Raw genomic sequence first — 15879 nt, 5'->3', positions numbered from 1 at the left:
ATGCAGCGGTGCGACGACGGCGAGACGGATAGACGGAGAGAAAAAGCAGTCGGATGGAATGGTAGAGAGGGTATTTACCCGGTGATATTGTTAACATTTATCATCATGAGCATACCCTGCCGTTATCCTATATATATTAAAAAAAAAAAAAAAAAAAATCAAAAGGAAAAGTGACTCCCGCTAAGGCCATCTAAAATGTATGTACCGTACTGTTCAAGATGCTGTCGCAATATTTCGCCGCGGTATGTTAGTGATAGGTAGGTTCAGAGGGCCGTGGTTCGTTCAAAGCCAGTGTATTCCAATCGATCCAATTCCTTTCGGACGAGGTTCCCAAATTCTTCCCTTGGGATCCCGGTGGACCTCGCCAAGAGGTATAAATTTGTAATATTGGAAGATATGTATTCGCGCACTCCCATTTCAGCCATAGATTGGTTCTCTGCGGTCCGCTCTAGTCTCAGAATAGCATCTGACCCCTGTGAAGAGGCGGATTCCGGCCTTGGATGGCTCAGAGAAACTGCAAAATCGCTCACTGCTGGCGGAGTGCGTGACCTGCCGTTCTGATGGGCGATGCGTTCTATCTGCTGCCTAAGGACACTAGCAACTGCGTCACCGTTCAGTGATGAATCTCCAACTTCATTCGGGTCCACCGACGGATCATCATTGTCCATCGCAGGCTGGACCTCATCATAACGGTTATAATAAGAATCGTCAGACGTATCTCGTAGCCGCTTGATGCGAGAGTTATCTCGGGAGGGCGTCTGATTTCTCACGGGTGTCCTCCCTAGGTTATCATCGTACTGTGCCCAATAATCGTCATCGTCATCGCCGTCGCCGTCGCCGTCGCCTTCGCCTTCGCCCTCGTTATTATCGTTGTACGGTCTGAGCGCGTCCCACGTGCCTTTCAGAGCTTCTTCCAGCACGGTATCCTGCAGGAACGCATTCGCTTCTCCAATCGAGCCAAACCACGTGTGTCCTTCATCCTGGAGAGAATCAAGCGGCAAAACCTCCGCGACTCTCCAGCCTGGACCACCACCTTCCTGGTCGCCTGGACACCAAACATATATGGGTGCAAGATTGTAATCTGGTAATGGAAATTGTGCACGTAATGTTTCCACGTCAACACGCTTGTATCGTGTCTTAATATCATCAGGGATCTCTATCTCCCCAGAAACGGGGTGGGGTTCGAAAGAGGCTCCTCCGATGATGCGCTCGATCTGCTCCCCTCTGCTAGCATTCCAGCAGAGCAGCCGAATCCAAGAATCTGCAGACGATGGAGATACCGAACTGAAGAGCTGAACACGTTGCCGAAGAATGGGCGAGAGGAGAGGAAGCAGCACTGGAGGAGGCCGGGGAGACGCAAAGCCGGCGGGAAGACATGCAAGGAGCGAAGGTAGCAGCGACGTCGGGTCCGGCGCAGGTATGTAATCGTCCATTTCTCTGTAAAGCGAGAAAAACAATATAAATATGTCTAATAATAAATATCAAAAAGGTCAAGATGGCTAGGGAAATTCGTATAAAGATTGTATTTGAAGAAAGAGGCTGCGGAGTGACAAGCTTCGTGGTAATCCGGTTGAGCTTCCTTGCGGGGTCAGCTGATGGTAATAATGATGCGAGGGGATGAAGCTAGGAGCTCTAGAGGCCCGGGGGCTCGGGATAGATGCGGAATGGTACCTGGGAATGCGCTGGCTTGTCCCCCCCCCCCCCCCCCCAACAAGGGGCGGTTTAAGGCCGCATTGCCGGCTCCATTTTCCCGGTCGTTCAGCAGGGTGTGGGTTACATACTAATATGGGCTGTCGGGGGAGTGGCGGGCGACAGACAACAGCGGCAGGGGTGTCTTACACATCAGCCCCCGAGGGTCCCAAGCCGCTATCTGTGGATATCCAGTGACCTGACGATATCGAGTGCATTTTTTTACTTTTTTTTTTTTTTTTTTTTTTTTTTTCCAGTGACGGAGCCGAGCGGGATTAGGTAGCTTTGACAGGTGAGCAGCCGTTAGGTTTATCCGTGCATTCCGCCCTGCCTGCTGATCTGCCGCGCTTACTTAAGATTCTGGCATCTGACACAAGGCGGCAACTATCGAATGGTCTGGGCGCTCAAAATTTGACACTTTCGAGGTGCTCAATGCCAATAGAGGAATGAGATATCTCCTTTTTATGTTGTCTTGTCGCGCAGCCGAGGAGGTTCGATGTGAACACCCCTGCGTTGCCTCTGAGTTAGTTGCCCGTATTCGGGAACCGAGGGAACTTCACGGCCGAAAATCCTTGAAGCAGGATTGTGTAAGCACTACGGAGTCTTCGAGTTCCAAAAAGCCATATAACTTTTGTCGTGGCTGCCATTAGCCGTGTATTCCAGGCATGTCTCTACTTTTCCTGTTGTGGCTCTTTTCCTGAGCTGTCCGACATCCTAGACGTCAATTCTTTTTTTTGCTCCCGCAGCTAGCCTTTCAGCCAGCCAACCCCTCCAGAAAGCCGACAGCCCAGTGACGACAAAAGTCTTATTGAAAAGGCTAAAACGGAGTGCTGTATTGAAAAGTGTACGGAGTACAAGAGAAAAGAAATCTCCTAGATTGCTCTTGACAAGTGATAGCAGCCTTGGGTATGCCGACAGGATCAGCCAATGGCTGTCCGAGAGCTCCCGCGGAGACCGGGGTTGATGAAGAGAGAAGAGGGATAAAGGGAGCAGTGGACGAAAACGACGAAGTTTGGGTCCAGGAGCATGAAAAAGGTATAGAACGCAGATTGCGCCGAAAGGTCGATCTTCGTTTATGCACGATTGCCGGCATTCTCTGCAGCTTGAATCTGATAGATTCTGGCATCATTTCCTCCGCTGCAGTTACTACCATGATAGACGACCTGTCTTTGCATGGAAATCGATTCTCGGTTTCTATTTTCATCTTCACTGTCTCCAGCATCGTTTTCCAGCTTCCATCAACGCTCGCAGTCCGCTTCGTTGGCCCAAGGCTATGGTTTTCAATGACCACAGTCTGCTTCGGTCTTATTACTCTAGGCACCGCCTTCGTCAAGACCTGGCAACAGATGATCATCCTCCGCATCCTTCTCGGCATATCCATGTCTGGCATCTACCCGGGCCTGACCTACCTTATCAGCACGTGGTATACGCGACAAGAGCAGCAGCTTCGATATGCATTCATGCAATCTAGTGAAGTTTTGATCCTAGCAACCGGCAATATCCTAAACTATGCGCTTAACCAGCTTGACGGCAGAGCAGGCCTTTCGGGATGGCGCTGGATGTTTCTAGTTCAAGGTCTGATCGCCTGTGCTATGGGAATAGTTACGTACTGGTGGATGATCGATTTTCCAGACAATGCACACCAGAGCTTCTGCTTCCTGAACAAGGCCGAAATAAACTTGGCTACCAAGAGGATTGAGATTGATAGACATGACGCAGTCCTGGATCAAATCTCCTGGTCTAAAATCGCTGTCAATTTCCTTGACTTTAAGCTCTACGGCTTCAGTTGCTTATTTTTCCTTCTAAATCTCGTGTCAACCTCGTTATCCTACTTCCTACCCATCATTCTCCAGTCAGGTATGGGTTTTAGCACCAACAAATCCATTCTACTCTCTTCCCCGGTACGCTCCATCCTTACAGAATTGTGTTAAAATCTGTGACCCGTCAAGAATTAACCCAAGGCAGCCATACTACTACGCTATCATTCCTGTCCTGCTCACGTCCCTAATTGGGGACAAGTTTCGCCTACGCGGACCTCTTATCGTGTTCAATGCTCTCTCATTAATTGCTGGATTCCTCATGCTTGGTCTTCCAGCCTCAAAACAAGTCACTGTCCGCTACATCGGCACGTTCCTTGCGACGGGGGCTTACGTTTCCAATTGGGCAGCCCTTAACGCCTACCAAGCGAACAATATCGTTGGTCAGTGGAAACGAGCCACTGTAGCTGCCGCAGTAACGGCGTCAAATGGTCTTGGGGGGATTGCGGGTAGTTTTATCGTGCGGTCTGTTGAGGCGCCGACATATACTACTGCTGTTTGGGTGTCTATCGGGTCAGCACAACACCTTCCTTCGCACGAGTATAGGCGGGCTCTAATACAGTTTTTAGTTCACATATACTAATGATCGCAATTGTTGGGATGTTCTCTATATATTTCTATGTTGCGAATCAGAGACAGCAGAAAGGGAATTTCATCATCGAAAACATGGTAATTACGCTTCATTTGCCCCGTTTCCCCTATCCTATTCCAGTTTAACAAGGCTGACCTTGAATATGAACAGCCTGCCTTCCGATATACATATTGAGTATTGATGAGGTTCTTTGGCAATAAATGCATAAAAGAAAGACAGCGAATATTAGAATAGATATGGATTTAAGCCCATCGGAGCAGGAAGTTTAGACACATAGCGTATAAAAAACTGACTTTCTATACATACAGAGTACCTGGCAATATAAACGAATTCAATAGGGGTATAATATCTCGAGCTGACCGCAGTCCAACTAGTTGACATTGGGAATTGGGGTGAAAGAGAAGAGTTCAATCCCGCTAACTTAATGATCTTGCAAAGAGCCGAATTGGGACCTGTACAAAGAAAACAGAATGTAGTGGTGAGCGGTGACGAAGAAAGATAAGTTTCCAACAAACTCAGAATAGAATATAGATCGCGGAAACATGATCCTATCTCTGTCATGGCTTATCAAGACCTTGCTCCAATCTCCCAACCAAACGTTTCATCCCTGACCACTCTTCCGTGCTAACTTCCTCTGGCCCTCCACCTAGCCCCTTTCCAACATCAAATACTGTAACAACACCATCCAATCCGCCCGTAGCAAGCCGTCTTCCTTCCTTTTCTTCCCATGCGACTTTGTTTAAGCTCTTAGTCAATATTCCACCCTTGCCGGATGTGGGAGTTGCACAGGCAGTCGGCACTTCAGTCTCCGTATATAAATCCCACACCTCGAGCGATCCGGCACCAGTGACAAGGGCGAACACGCCCGGTCGATTTGGAGACCAGCGAGCATCGTATACAACGTCCTCACGGGTGATATCGAGGATTGGAGAAACGGTTTGCATGCTTGCCGCCGAGGAAGACGTCCCTGAGGAAGTGGATGTTGCCGCGGGTGGGCGAACTCGCCAAAGCTTGACGCTCCAGTCTATACTTGAACTAAGCATCAAGTCTCCAAGATCAACGGGGCCACGAGCGGGATGGAAAGCTGTTGACATAACTGGGGCGGCATGGCCACGATAAGAAAGGCGGTGGTCTGTTCCCGCTTTGGCGCCAGCGCGATCATAACGGTGACAGGGGTATATAGTGCCTTCTTCCGTGCCGACAAGGAAAAATGTGGGATCAGATTGAGGGAACGAGAGGGTTGTGGGTGCAAGATCTTCGGTTTTGGAGGGTGGAGGAGTCGTGAGTTCAAGGTATTCCTGTGGTTGGGAGAGCATGTCAACCGTCCAACCGCAGACCACCCCGTCGGTTGATGCTGTCAGGATGTTGTGAGCATTTTGGGTGCCAACTATGGTGATGCTATAGACCGGATGAGTGTGGCCCGACCCCGATAAGGGAGTTTTCTGCACAGGAGCGCCTCCGCCTGCACGCGAGGATCTTGTGTCCCAAAGAAGCACCTGTCCAGAATACGAACCGCCAATGATAAGGTTCGGATGGAATGGGCTGAATTTGGCTGTGAGGATATCGGATGTTGAGTGGAATATGTATTCGGGTCGAGCATGGAGATGCTGATTCCAGACCTTGACGAGTCCGTCTGGGTCGTGAGGTGCGGTTGGGTTCTTGGTGTAAGAAGCTATGACCAGTTCAGGGAACTATTACACATGTTGTCAGTATAAAAGCCTTCATGGTCGTGGGTAAAAGAGCACCGCACCTTTGGAGAGAAGCTAACGTCGGTAATCATACGCTTCTTACTCCATCTCTCATCCCAAAACTGAGTGACCTGCTTTATTTCTCTCCGCTTCTTGCCCAGTCTGTAGTCGTCATCCTCTTCGTCCTCGGCCCCTATTCCACCCAGTGCATAATCTGCAAGCACATCGTAGTCTTCATCCAAAGCTCGCTCAATAACTTTGCTTGATCTTTCCACAAAATCTAAAAACTCCCCTGAAGAAGTGACTGCATTAAGCTCATCGCTGGTCAGCGTGCGCAACGGATATCTAAATTGGCCGGTGGGCTGAGCATCGCCGCCTGCTGCTAAACTTTGTGTGGCTTTTAGCTCTTCTTCAATTTCCTGCCGTAGCTTTTCTCTGATCTCCTCGTCTCGCTCACGCTCTCTTCTGCTGAGTCGTTTATTTGCACGCGAAGTAGTGGGGGAGTCCTCTCCCTCCGATTCTGTTCCATCTTCTGAAAGTGTCTTTGATTCCGTCCACGTGTCAGTCTGCACTGCTTTGCTGTACGTTAGAATTTCCGGCTTCGGCGACGGCGGAGGAGGAGCGGGTTGGGGCACGGCATCGGAAAGGTCATGGGTGGTCTGCGTTGCGATAGACTGGGATAGCGGCCTTATTGGTGGAGTATAGGCTTCGATATTTTCACCGCTGAGCTGTCCGCCACTGAGGACTGAGTTTGGACGGCTTCCGCGACCTCTTGGTGACCCGTCTCCACCATCCCTGTGAGCGGCAGACGACGGCCTGTCAACAAGCCGGGAAATTAAACTATCGAGCTCGGCTCTATCCGAACGACCAGGCGTAGGAGCTAGAATCTGCAGTATAAAGCAAAAGAGAAGGAGACCTAGTCAGGGCGGGCATTGGACGAGGGCATGGGGACTTCTCCTTGCATACTCCGTACGTACCTCTGATGATTCCCCTATGCTCATGCGGGTCTGAGAGAACTCCCGCTGTCTCAATTCTCGCTGGCGCTTCAGCTCGGCGAGCTTGGCCTTCTTCGCCAGGATTTCATCTTTCCGCTGCATAGCACTCATCTTGACGGGAAACAAAGGCTCCTGCACCACAGCGAAGGTGTCCGCTTCTCGTCCTCCTCCGCGTTGCTATGATTTCTCCAAAACGAGCAACGCCGACGACGTTATGTAATCACGGAGCTCAGGGGCCTTACGTAAGCAATGGTCAGTTCCGCCAAGCAAAAATCCCGAATCTTCGAATTGGCAGAGCCGACAGCAAGACACAGATTTGATTGCTCGACCAGCCAAGCGATCCCATCCCCGCGCGTCCAAGGACCCATTGCTCGTCCGGGCTGTCTTGTCTGATATCTTGGACCATTCGCACAGACACTCTTTGCTGCACCCGCCGTTTCCTCTCGCTATCCCTCCGATTGACCCCAAGATCTTTGGGGTGACATCTTCCAATCCAGCCATGGCCACATCTCAAGGAATTAACGTGAGCTCCCGCAGCGCTACAGCCAAAAGTAGCGGTGTCCACGGGATCGCCCCCTATGCTGACCGTGAATATTTTAGGTGTTGCGCTATTCTGCCCTTTTTTTTGGTGTTTTCTACGGCTTCTATCACCAATCCTCGTTGAACGCACAAGCGAAGGCCGCCCAGCAAGACCGTGAATATCACCGGAAAGAGCAATTGATAGAGCAAGCCAAGGCTGAGTTTGCGAGAAGAAATTCGCCTGCGCCAAAGGAGCCAGAGACTGGTGGTACGTCATTCAAGTTGGACTTGGGGTCCCCGACACTGCCTCTAGACCTCTCGATTCTACTTTACAGACCCTGAAAACTGATAACCTACTAACTGGGATTCGGTTATGTAGTGATTACGGATCCGGATGATGCAAGATTCGATCTAGAAGCCTTCTTGAAGATGAAAGCTGGTGAAAAATAGAGCAGAGGTGCGAACTTGAATGTCGATGAGGTTTGAGATGAAACGCGCAAAGGAACCAGCGGATGAATCCGGGGCGGATATCACAGCAATTCTGATCGGCCTGACGTCAATTTGCAGGCGGAGAGAATATCCATTTTGTACTATTTGTATCATTTAAAGATCTCCTCCTTGGACCGACAAAAAGGGGTACCAGATCAATAGATTTCATTTTTCTGTTGTACATATCATTGGGTATCTCTTAATACCGTGCGCCTGACTTACAGGTCGCATTGTTGTTGATCTGGTGTCAGTGAAGCGATTGTCTCTTCCCTCTAGAACAAGAGCCCAATTGCCGGCAAACCAGTGGTCTACAACACGGCAATTGGTTTCGCGGCAATCGGCTTTCCCTCTCGCATATTGCCCGATAATGTAAGATGCCGTTGTTGGCAAAGGATCGGAGGCACGTGCCTCGTACGATTCATGGCCCCCTTCTTTCATTGAATGAATATCCACACAAATCCATGGCTCAGCCGCCATAATTCCCCAAAAGCGCCGCCAGTTTCCCAATTTTGACTTGGTCTAACTCAGTGCCGCCAGAGACGGGACGGGGCACCGGCTTCAATAGCTTTGTATCCGAATCATACTCCCACCCTTTTTCCACTAAGGCTGCAATCAATTCTGAAGTGGCCGAATCTGGAATATCTCCCATTGCGTCATTTTCCGCTGAGCTAAGATTGAAGCCGAGGTATAAAGCCGCGGTCTCAGGTCGGATGGCTCCGTAAGTGATGCTGAGCTCGCCCAGCGTCTTGTCACGGAAGTAAGCTACAAGGGAGATCAGTCATGAAATTTTTCCAGAAAAGATAGCGAGCCCGAACTCACCGACATAAGTTTCGGCCAGAGGCTGAAGCATATCTGGCCAGGCTGACTCTCTCAGTACTTGGTAGACCGTAGCATGCTTTTTGTTCCAGACTGCTCGCAGCAAAGTCAATGTATTCTGCAAAACGACATCTGCGCTTATTAGACTCTGCGGTATCCTCTGCATCAACATACGCGCTTCATTGCTGTATATTCAGTTAGCAGCGGAAGTGAGTGGCTCTCAAATTGCGCCAGGGCCTACATTTCGTCCCGCAAGAGGAGCGCGTAGAAATAAGCCGAATAGTACGTCCGCAGGAACTCTGTGTCACTAGGCACATGCGTCTCACCAAACCGTAAGCTAATTTCTCCCTCAGCGTCCATGAGAGCCTGGAGAAGAGCGGCAGCAGAGGGGGCTGAGGTCAAGACATGGCTAAGCTCCTCTAACGTTTGGGGAGCGGTTGACATTTTTTGGCGGGCGGGTATTGTCCCCACTGTTCAATATCTAAAGGCTCTGGAGGCTCTTTTCAGGTTCCCTGCAGCTCGACTGTTGTCCGCAAAGCAAAGAGTATTTGCATGGAGGGTTGAAGCTCGATGACAGGTGTGGGGGAAGCCTCCGCTGCGATGCCAGTAAGCTCGTTGGTTACATAAGCGCGGATATGACAACGCCAAGCCTCCCTGCCGGCTTGAGAACACGAAGCTTCATCCAAGACGACCAGGAGAAGTGGAAAGACGGCTTGCTCCTTAATGGAATAAGGGCAATTGCTGGAGGGCTGGCTATATATTGTATAGCGCTCGCTAGGTCGCTTCTTCTCTCGCCTTGTCTTCCTCTCCTTTCGGGCCGAAATGGCCGCTACCGCTGTCAACCCTTTGCTCAAGGGAACCACAAGCTCAAACACGCGTGGCCTGCTTCGGGTGATCATATTGGCGTTTATTGCAGCAGCAGCAATTTCCAGCAGGTTATTCAGCGTAATAAGTAAGGAGATACTTAGATTTGCCCCTAGGCACTCAATTTTTTGGCCTATCCGTTTTGCTAACCACCTCCACATAGGATTCGAAAGTATCATTCACGAATGTATGACCATTCTCCGAAGAAATCTTATCCCGAATTTCTGCGCATATATCTTCTCCTGCCGTTGCTGACCAGAGTAGTCGACCCGTGGTTTAATTTTAGGGCAACAAAATATCTGGTTAAGCATGGATTCTACAGCTTTTGGGATTGGTTTGACGACCGTGAGCTTCCCCTCTCGCTAGAAAGACTCTCCCCGACAGAGCGTACTTTGGTTTCCAGTACGATGCCTAACCCTCTTAATCATAGGAACATGGCACCCTCTTGGGCGTGTCACCGGCGGCACGTTATATCCTGGATTGATGGTAACCAGTGGTGCTATTTACCATCTACTTCGGTTTCTTTCCCTCCCGGTCGATATTCGTAACATTTGCGTTCTTCTTGCGCCGGCCTTTTCAGGCCTAACGGCTCTGGCAATGTATCTACTTACGTCGGAGATGTCTGTTTCACCGTCTGCTGGGCTCCTTGCTGCAGCATTCATTGGCATCGCCCCCGGATACATCTCCAGATCTGTCGCCGGAAGTTATGACAATGAGGCCATTGCTATTTTCCTCTTGATCTTTACCTTTTTCCTCTGGATAAAGGCTTTGAAGAATGGATCAATCATGTGGGGTGCTTTGACCGCCTTATTCTACGGCTACATGGTTTCAGCATGGGGTGGATACGTCTTCATCACGAACTTGATCCCTCTGCATGCTTTTGTCCTGATTTGTATGGGGCGCTACAGTTCCCGTCTCTACATTAGCTATACCACATGGTATGCCCTTGGAACTTTGGCCAGCATGCAGATTCCCTTCGTTGGCTTCCTTCCGATCCGAAACAGTGACCATATGGCGGCGTTGGGTTAGTAACAAGAGAACCATTTTCTTACCAAACCGAAAACTGACATTTATTTTCTTTTTTTCCTTTTTTTTTTTGCTAGGCATCTTCGGGCTTCTTCAGCTCGTTTCTTTCGTGGAATTCCTCCGGAGCCAAGTCCCTGGAAAACAATTCCAAACTGTCCTCACCACGTTGGTCCTCGTAATATTCGGTGTCGCTTTCCTCGGCTTAGTTCTGCTCACAGTAACCGGAGTCATTGCACCTTGGAGTGGCCGGTTCTACTCTCTTTGGGATACCGGATATGCCAAGGTTCATATTCCCATTATCGCTTCTGTCTCAGAGCATCAACCGACAGCTTGGCCAGCATTTTTCTTTGACCTTAGTATGCTCATTTGGCTTTTCCCCGCTGGGGTCTACATGTGCTTCAATAAACTGAAGGATGAGCATGTTTTCGTCATTATCTACGCTGTTCTCGCCAGCTATTTTGCTGGTGTCATGGTACGACTAATGTTAACACTGACGCCAGTTGTATGTGTTGCTTCTGCCTTGGTCGTTTCTCATATTCTTGAGACGTACCTTCGACTTAGTTCTCCTGACCCAGATGCACAAGGCAAACAGGCAAATGAGAAAGTCTCTCAGAGCAGCCCGCGATCTACTCGCAAGCGAGTTGTCGGAGTATATTCGACCGTCTCCAAAGCACTGGTTGCTGGTTCATTTGTAGTTTATCTACTGCTATTTGTTGCTCATTGTACGTGGGTTACGTCCATGGCATATTCTTCTCCGTCTGTCGTTCTCGCAAGCAAACTTCCCGACGGAAGCCAGTACATCATTGATGATTATCGCGAGGCTTATTACTGGCTTCGCCAAAACACCCCCAAAAATGCAAAGATCATGTCATGGTGGGATTACGGCTACCAAATTGGCGGAATGGCAGACCGTCCTACCCTTGTCGATAACAACACTTGGAATAACACCCATATTGCCACGGTTGGGAAAGCATTAAGTTCACGCGAAGAAGTCAGCTACCCAATCCTTCGTCAACACGATGTCGACTACGTACTAGTTGTGTACGGCGGCCTGATCGGCTATTCCGGAGATGATATCAACAAATTTCTCTGGATGGTTCGGATTGCGGAGGGTTTATGGCCAGAGGAGGTCAAAGAACGGGATTTCTTCACGGACCGTGGCGAATACAGAGTCGACGACCAAGCCACTCCTACAATGCGCAACAGTCTCATGTAAGTGCCTCTACTCCCTATAACTTTGCCTTATCACACTTGAGCTAATCTAAATAAGGTACAAACTCTGCTACTATAATGTCAATGCTCTTTTCCCAGGTGGGCAAGGGCAGGATCGCGTTCGCGGCGCCCGTCTTCCATCCCAAGGGCCTCAGTTAACGACCCTTGAGGAAGCATTCACAAGTGAGAACTGGATTATCCGAATTTACAAAGTCAAAGACCTAGATAACGTAGGCCGTGATCACAACAGTGCTGTGGCGTTTGAAAAGGGGCATAAGAAAAAGAAAGCAGCCAGCTTGAAAAGAAGAGGACGGCGGGTATTGAGGACGGAGTAAAACGGTTCTTCCATTTCTTCTCTTTTGTACTCTACTTGGTGGGCATATATGCATGGGGGTCCTTTTTCTTGGTATGCTTCGTCCTTAGTGTAGATCTTAGAATACATGCCTTTATGGTCACATATAGCTTTATTACCGTTGGCTTTTTGAGCCACTGTTAATTCAGAAAGCCTATTTTACATGTGATTTATCCGTTGATTGTGTGGTCTCTATATCAATACTTTGTGCTCCGTAGAGTACTCCGTATAGACTCGCATATACCCAACCAATGCCATTTCACCCTTGTCCTTTGACTGGATATCAGAATTGTTAAGCTAGACCGCATGGTCAGAAGGGGGGGAGAACACATAGATAAAAACAAACTCAATACAAACCAGGTAGGAGCATCTTTGTGTACTCTTGTAGAAAATAAAATTCATGTGGGTATGAATGTCTGAGGTCAGGGTATGAAATGGAACAGAAAACGAACTCTCGTGAAATCTAGAGCTTCGACAGCAGAATATGAGCCCGAAATGCAACTTTAGGAAAGGAATCAAGGAGTGTGGGTTGCTGCATTTTCATCCAGTGGCTGTAACAGTCTGATCAACTGGCATGTCCCCTTTCCCTGGCTCTAAAGCTTGTCCATTCTGCTGGGGAATAGATAGGGTAGCATTGCCTTCAACCTTTCCGGGTGATGAATATCCAGAGACTGAATTTCGGGGGGTGTTTCCCGGTTCAGTGCCACTATCAGGGGTTGACTGTGGTTGCCCCTGTGGTTTTGTATTGTCCGTCAGCTGTTTCGGCTGTTCCGGAAGGACTTCGGGGCGAAACTTGAGGAGGATTTTGGTTATCAAAGGGCGAGCTTCTTCCACTGTTTGGAATACGGATTAGGATATGTAGTGGTTGCGCGTTTTGGGCATGAACTATGACTTACCGGTCTTATACAGATCCTCTAGAGCATCCAGACATAATTCTTTCGCCGGAGGACGTACAAGAACAAGGTAGCTAACGTATATCAGCATCGGATCCCAAATACTTAGGGTACTTTGAAGGAGGCGTACTGTAGCGCTTGAACACACAGGTTGACTCTCTCCGGATCATTTGCCAACGTCTCCACCTTTTTGATCAAAGCGCGATTTAACTCCGGTAGCTCGCTTAAAAACCTTATAAGAATCTTATCCCTGGCGTCAAGATACGGCAGGATGCCCTCCAGAAGCCTCATCACCCAATAATCGTAGTGACTTGATACTGACACACCGTTCAAACCATCACCATTTTGCTGTGCGGCGTACTTTAACTGTACTCGATAATTGTACCATTCTTCATTCATCCAGGATATCGCAACATTGAGCCGCACCCGAAAATCTTCCAAAACGTATCGGTATAGCAACTCCCTGATCCCGTTCCCTAATGAAGGTCGCTGGGATGGGTTCACAACTTGTTTATTACCGTTCTCGATCTGCTTTACTTCTTCTTCAACATCTGCTTCTAAACCAGCGGATGCCCGTGTTGCCAAACGCGTTAGTAAGGTTAGCCAGGAATCTCGATCAAACGAGCTCGCAGCGAGTCTTCCAAATCCCAGAGTTTGCCCTGAGTCTTTAGCTGTTTTAGAAGGTTGGTCGAGAGTCGAGGCCATGTTAAACACTCTTTGGACGGCCTCCTTGCCCACTTCGGCAGCCTCCGTTTCGGACAGTGGAAGGGGTTGTGGAAGTACGAATGGCCCTAGTGTCATAAGATCGGGAGGGATTTCTGCAGCCCCAGCTCCTTCTGGTTCAGTTTGCAGCGGTTGTGATACAGGAACTGCAGGAATATCCATAGGCTCATATTCGGGCTCGTACTCATCCTCTTCCTCTTCAGCAGGTGGTTGCACCTGTTGTGCCTGTGCCTGATGCTCGAAAACTTGTTTCTTGCAAAGTGTGAGATGGCGATTTCGAACGGCCTAGAAGTCGTATTAAGCCATGAAGCGGCAAGAAAGCAGAAACAATGGCAATAAAGGAGGGAGGCTGCTTACACCAATGGCTTGATCCAAAGCCTCCGCGTCTATGCGATTTAGAATTGGCACCGTGATCTTAACAAGTAAGTCCAGCGGCAATTGTTTAACATCAAACGAAGTTAGGCCAGCGTCCTCTGTCAAAGTAAAGAGCTGGGCAAAGCTAGTTGGGCCCGGAGGCAATGGTGGAATTTTCAATTGTGGCGGGGTGTTGACGCCCAATCTTGCTCGTTTGGCACTATCAACCAAGTCCGTTGGCTCCGTGGGAAGTGCTCTCTTGCGCGTTGCTTCTTCGAATATCTCATTACGAGACTGTGCCATTCGTTCAATGTACTGTTGAATACGGCCTGCCAGAGGATTGCTCGGGTTTCTACGACACGGCTTGTTAGTACAAGCGGATCGTCCAGGGCAGGCGTATTACACACCTCTTCAACAAATTGACTAACAATGCTCTGGTTGTCCGTTCCATTGATTTGATGTTTACTCTGGCAGTTGGCGTCATGGGCGCATTTGCTTGTTTGAGCGGGTTGAAGCTCAGGATGGCATTGATAATCTTGTTTGAGATGGACGGACGCATACGAATCAACACCGCAAGAGAATTCAAAGTTGCATTTACAAGAAGAGGGTCACTGCGGAATGTCAACAACATGAGGCAAGAGGGATTAGAATGATAACGTACCTCGAATTCTCATGAAAGACATTCAGAAGTCTATCAAGAAGGCCCGATGCTTCCGCCTCGAGGTTAGGAATAGGAATGAGAGGATGGTTCTTTGGAACAAGCGCCAGTGAGATTTCATTTTTCTCAGGACGCTGCGCGGAAACGCTTCTTAGTACTTCCCCAGCTACAGACGTTTGCGGATCCGACGTGGCACTCACCCTTGGATCAGAGATAACTCCCTGTGTTTGAGCTTGCACGACTCTTTGGGCAAATTTGATACAGCAAATTTTGACGCCAGGAGAAGTGGCATCCCACTTCCTTAGGATAGCGTGCTTGATAGCTGTCATCCTTTCCCACAGGGTGGAATCTTCAGGGTGATCAATGCTGTTGACGCAGAATACAATCGATCAGAACCTAATTCTACTTTGAACGATGGCTGTAGCCAATTTGGGAAGTTTGTTGCATCCCACGTCGTGGGAGCATGCCACGATGCACACAGCCCTAAGAAGCTTGCATGATGTTGGGAGGGGGCGGGGGGGAGACTGAGGAGGTTGAACATACATATACCTAAAAACCAGCGAGTAAACACTAGCTGAGGCCTGGATAGCTCCTTTCAGCACTGCAGTATCTTCCATCGATATACTCAACAGATCCTGTATCGTCGCAAGGACTTCGGTAGCAAGCTTTTGCTTTGCTGGTTGAGGAAACGCGGGGCTTGCAAATGTCTCTGCGAGAAATTCGGCACCCCATCGTCGCAATTCTAGACGTGAATTGGGGCCAATTATAGGAATTATTCCGTGGACAATCTGGGGATAGAGAGCAGCGTCACCGAGAACGAGATTTCGCGCCGCGTCCAGCTGGGACATTTGCTCCACTAGACTACTCACCGGCAAGGCCATGGTGTCGGGGTGGCACTGTGCCGGACAGAGAGAATCGATGACGGAGCAGGAACGGTGATTGCTGGAGTGAAAGCCAGGATAGCTTTCAATATTTTACAGAGATTTCGTCGAATTGAAGGATGGAAATACCCGGGAACAGCCTAACTGAACGTTTCAGAAGTGAGGCGCCATCGAGCATGAGGAAGGCTGGAGGTAACCGGAGCTAGGAAAAGGGGGTACGACGGGCGGCTTCAGAGGAGAAGAAAGCGGGAGTAAAAGACCAGAGCTTACGATCCGGATAGCGATCTATGGCGGAGAGTGGGAGCTCTTCG

General features: G+C 49.2%; 7 protein-coding genes across 7 annotated transcripts; 3 read left to right on the top strand and 4 right to left on the bottom strand.

Moving 5' to 3' along the window:
• Positions 1–54: 54 nt before the first annotated feature.
• On the bottom strand, positions 55–1530 carry CIMG_02202 (uncharacterized protein). The gene has a single exon (XM_001248430.2). The coding sequence runs from the start codon at positions 1431–1433 to the stop codon at positions 264–266; it is 1170 nt and encodes a 389-aa protein (XP_001248431.1). The 5' UTR covers positions 1434–1530; the 3' UTR covers positions 55–263.
• Positions 1531–2417: 887 nt separating this feature from the next.
• CIMG_02203 (MFS transporter) lies at positions 2418–4272 on the top strand (the record flags this gene model as incomplete). The annotated part of the gene is made up of 4 exons (XM_001248431.2): positions 2418–3590; positions 3655–4019; positions 4076–4175; positions 4249–4272. The coding sequence occupies exons 1-4, from the start codon at positions 2598–2600 to the stop codon at positions 4270–4272; spliced, it is 1482 nt and encodes a 493-aa protein (XP_001248432.2). The 5' UTR covers positions 2418–2597.
• Positions 4273–4391: 119 nt separating this feature from the next.
• CIMG_02204 (cytoplasmic dynein intermediate chain) lies at positions 4392–6942 on the bottom strand. Its single transcript, XM_001248432.2, has 3 exons — positions 6764–6942; positions 5849–6673; positions 4392–5789 (listed from the first exon to the last, which is right to left on the bottom strand). Exons 1-3 carry the CDS (start codon positions 6890–6892, stop codon positions 4656–4658), a joined length of 2088 nt encoding a protein of 695 aa, XP_001248433.2. The 5' UTR covers positions 6893–6942; the 3' UTR covers positions 4392–4655.
• A 157-nt stretch (positions 6943–7099) lies between these two features.
• On the top strand, positions 7100–8542 carry CIMG_10888 (uncharacterized protein). Its single transcript, XM_012358937.1, has 3 exons — positions 7100–7304; positions 7382–7568; positions 7680–8542. The coding sequence occupies exons 1-3, from the start codon at positions 7281–7283 to the stop codon at positions 7748–7750; spliced, it is 282 nt and encodes a 93-aa protein (XP_012214360.1). The 5' UTR covers positions 7100–7280; the 3' UTR covers positions 7751–8542.
• On the bottom strand, positions 7712–9158 carry CIMG_02205 (COP9 signalosome complex subunit 8). The gene is made up of 3 exons (XM_001248433.2): positions 8847–9158; positions 8609–8790; positions 7712–8551 (listed from the first exon to the last, which is right to left on the bottom strand). The coding sequence occupies exons 1-3, from the start codon at positions 9047–9049 to the stop codon at positions 8256–8258; spliced, it is 681 nt and encodes a 226-aa protein (XP_001248434.1). The 5' UTR covers positions 9050–9158; the 3' UTR covers positions 7712–8255.
• Positions 9159–9299: 141 nt separating this feature from the next.
• Positions 9300–12856, top strand: CIMG_02206 (oligosaccharyl transferase subunit). Its single transcript, XM_001248434.2, has 6 exons — positions 9300–9557; positions 9633–9656; positions 9734–9814; positions 9900–10493; positions 10573–11707; positions 11766–12856. The coding sequence occupies exons 1-6, from the start codon at positions 9428–9430 to the stop codon at positions 12040–12042; spliced, it is 2241 nt and encodes a 746-aa protein (XP_001248435.1). The 5' UTR covers positions 9300–9427; the 3' UTR covers positions 12043–12856.
• Positions 12105–15842, bottom strand: CIMG_02207 (mRNA cleavage and polyadenylation specificity factor complex subunit). Its single transcript, XM_001248435.2, has 8 exons — positions 15231–15842; positions 14888–15053; positions 14691–14821; positions 14437–14640; positions 14033–14381; positions 13083–13960; positions 12956–13026; positions 12105–12892 (listed from the first exon to the last, which is right to left on the bottom strand). Exons 1-8 carry the CDS (start codon positions 15566–15568, stop codon positions 12600–12602), a joined length of 2430 nt encoding a protein of 809 aa, XP_001248436.2. The 5' UTR covers positions 15569–15842; the 3' UTR covers positions 12105–12599.
• Between the last annotated feature and the right edge of the window lie 37 nt (positions 15843–15879).

This window comes from Coccidioides immitis, assembly GCF_000149335.2.
Source record: "Coccidioides immitis RS genomic scaffold supercont3.1, whole genome shotgun sequence".
NCBI lineage: Eukaryota > Fungi > Ascomycota > Eurotiomycetes > Onygenales > Onygenaceae > Coccidioides > Coccidioides immitis.
The sequence above is the reverse complement of the archived record's forward strand: the minus strand, read 5'-3'. Positions and strand labels throughout refer to the sequence as shown.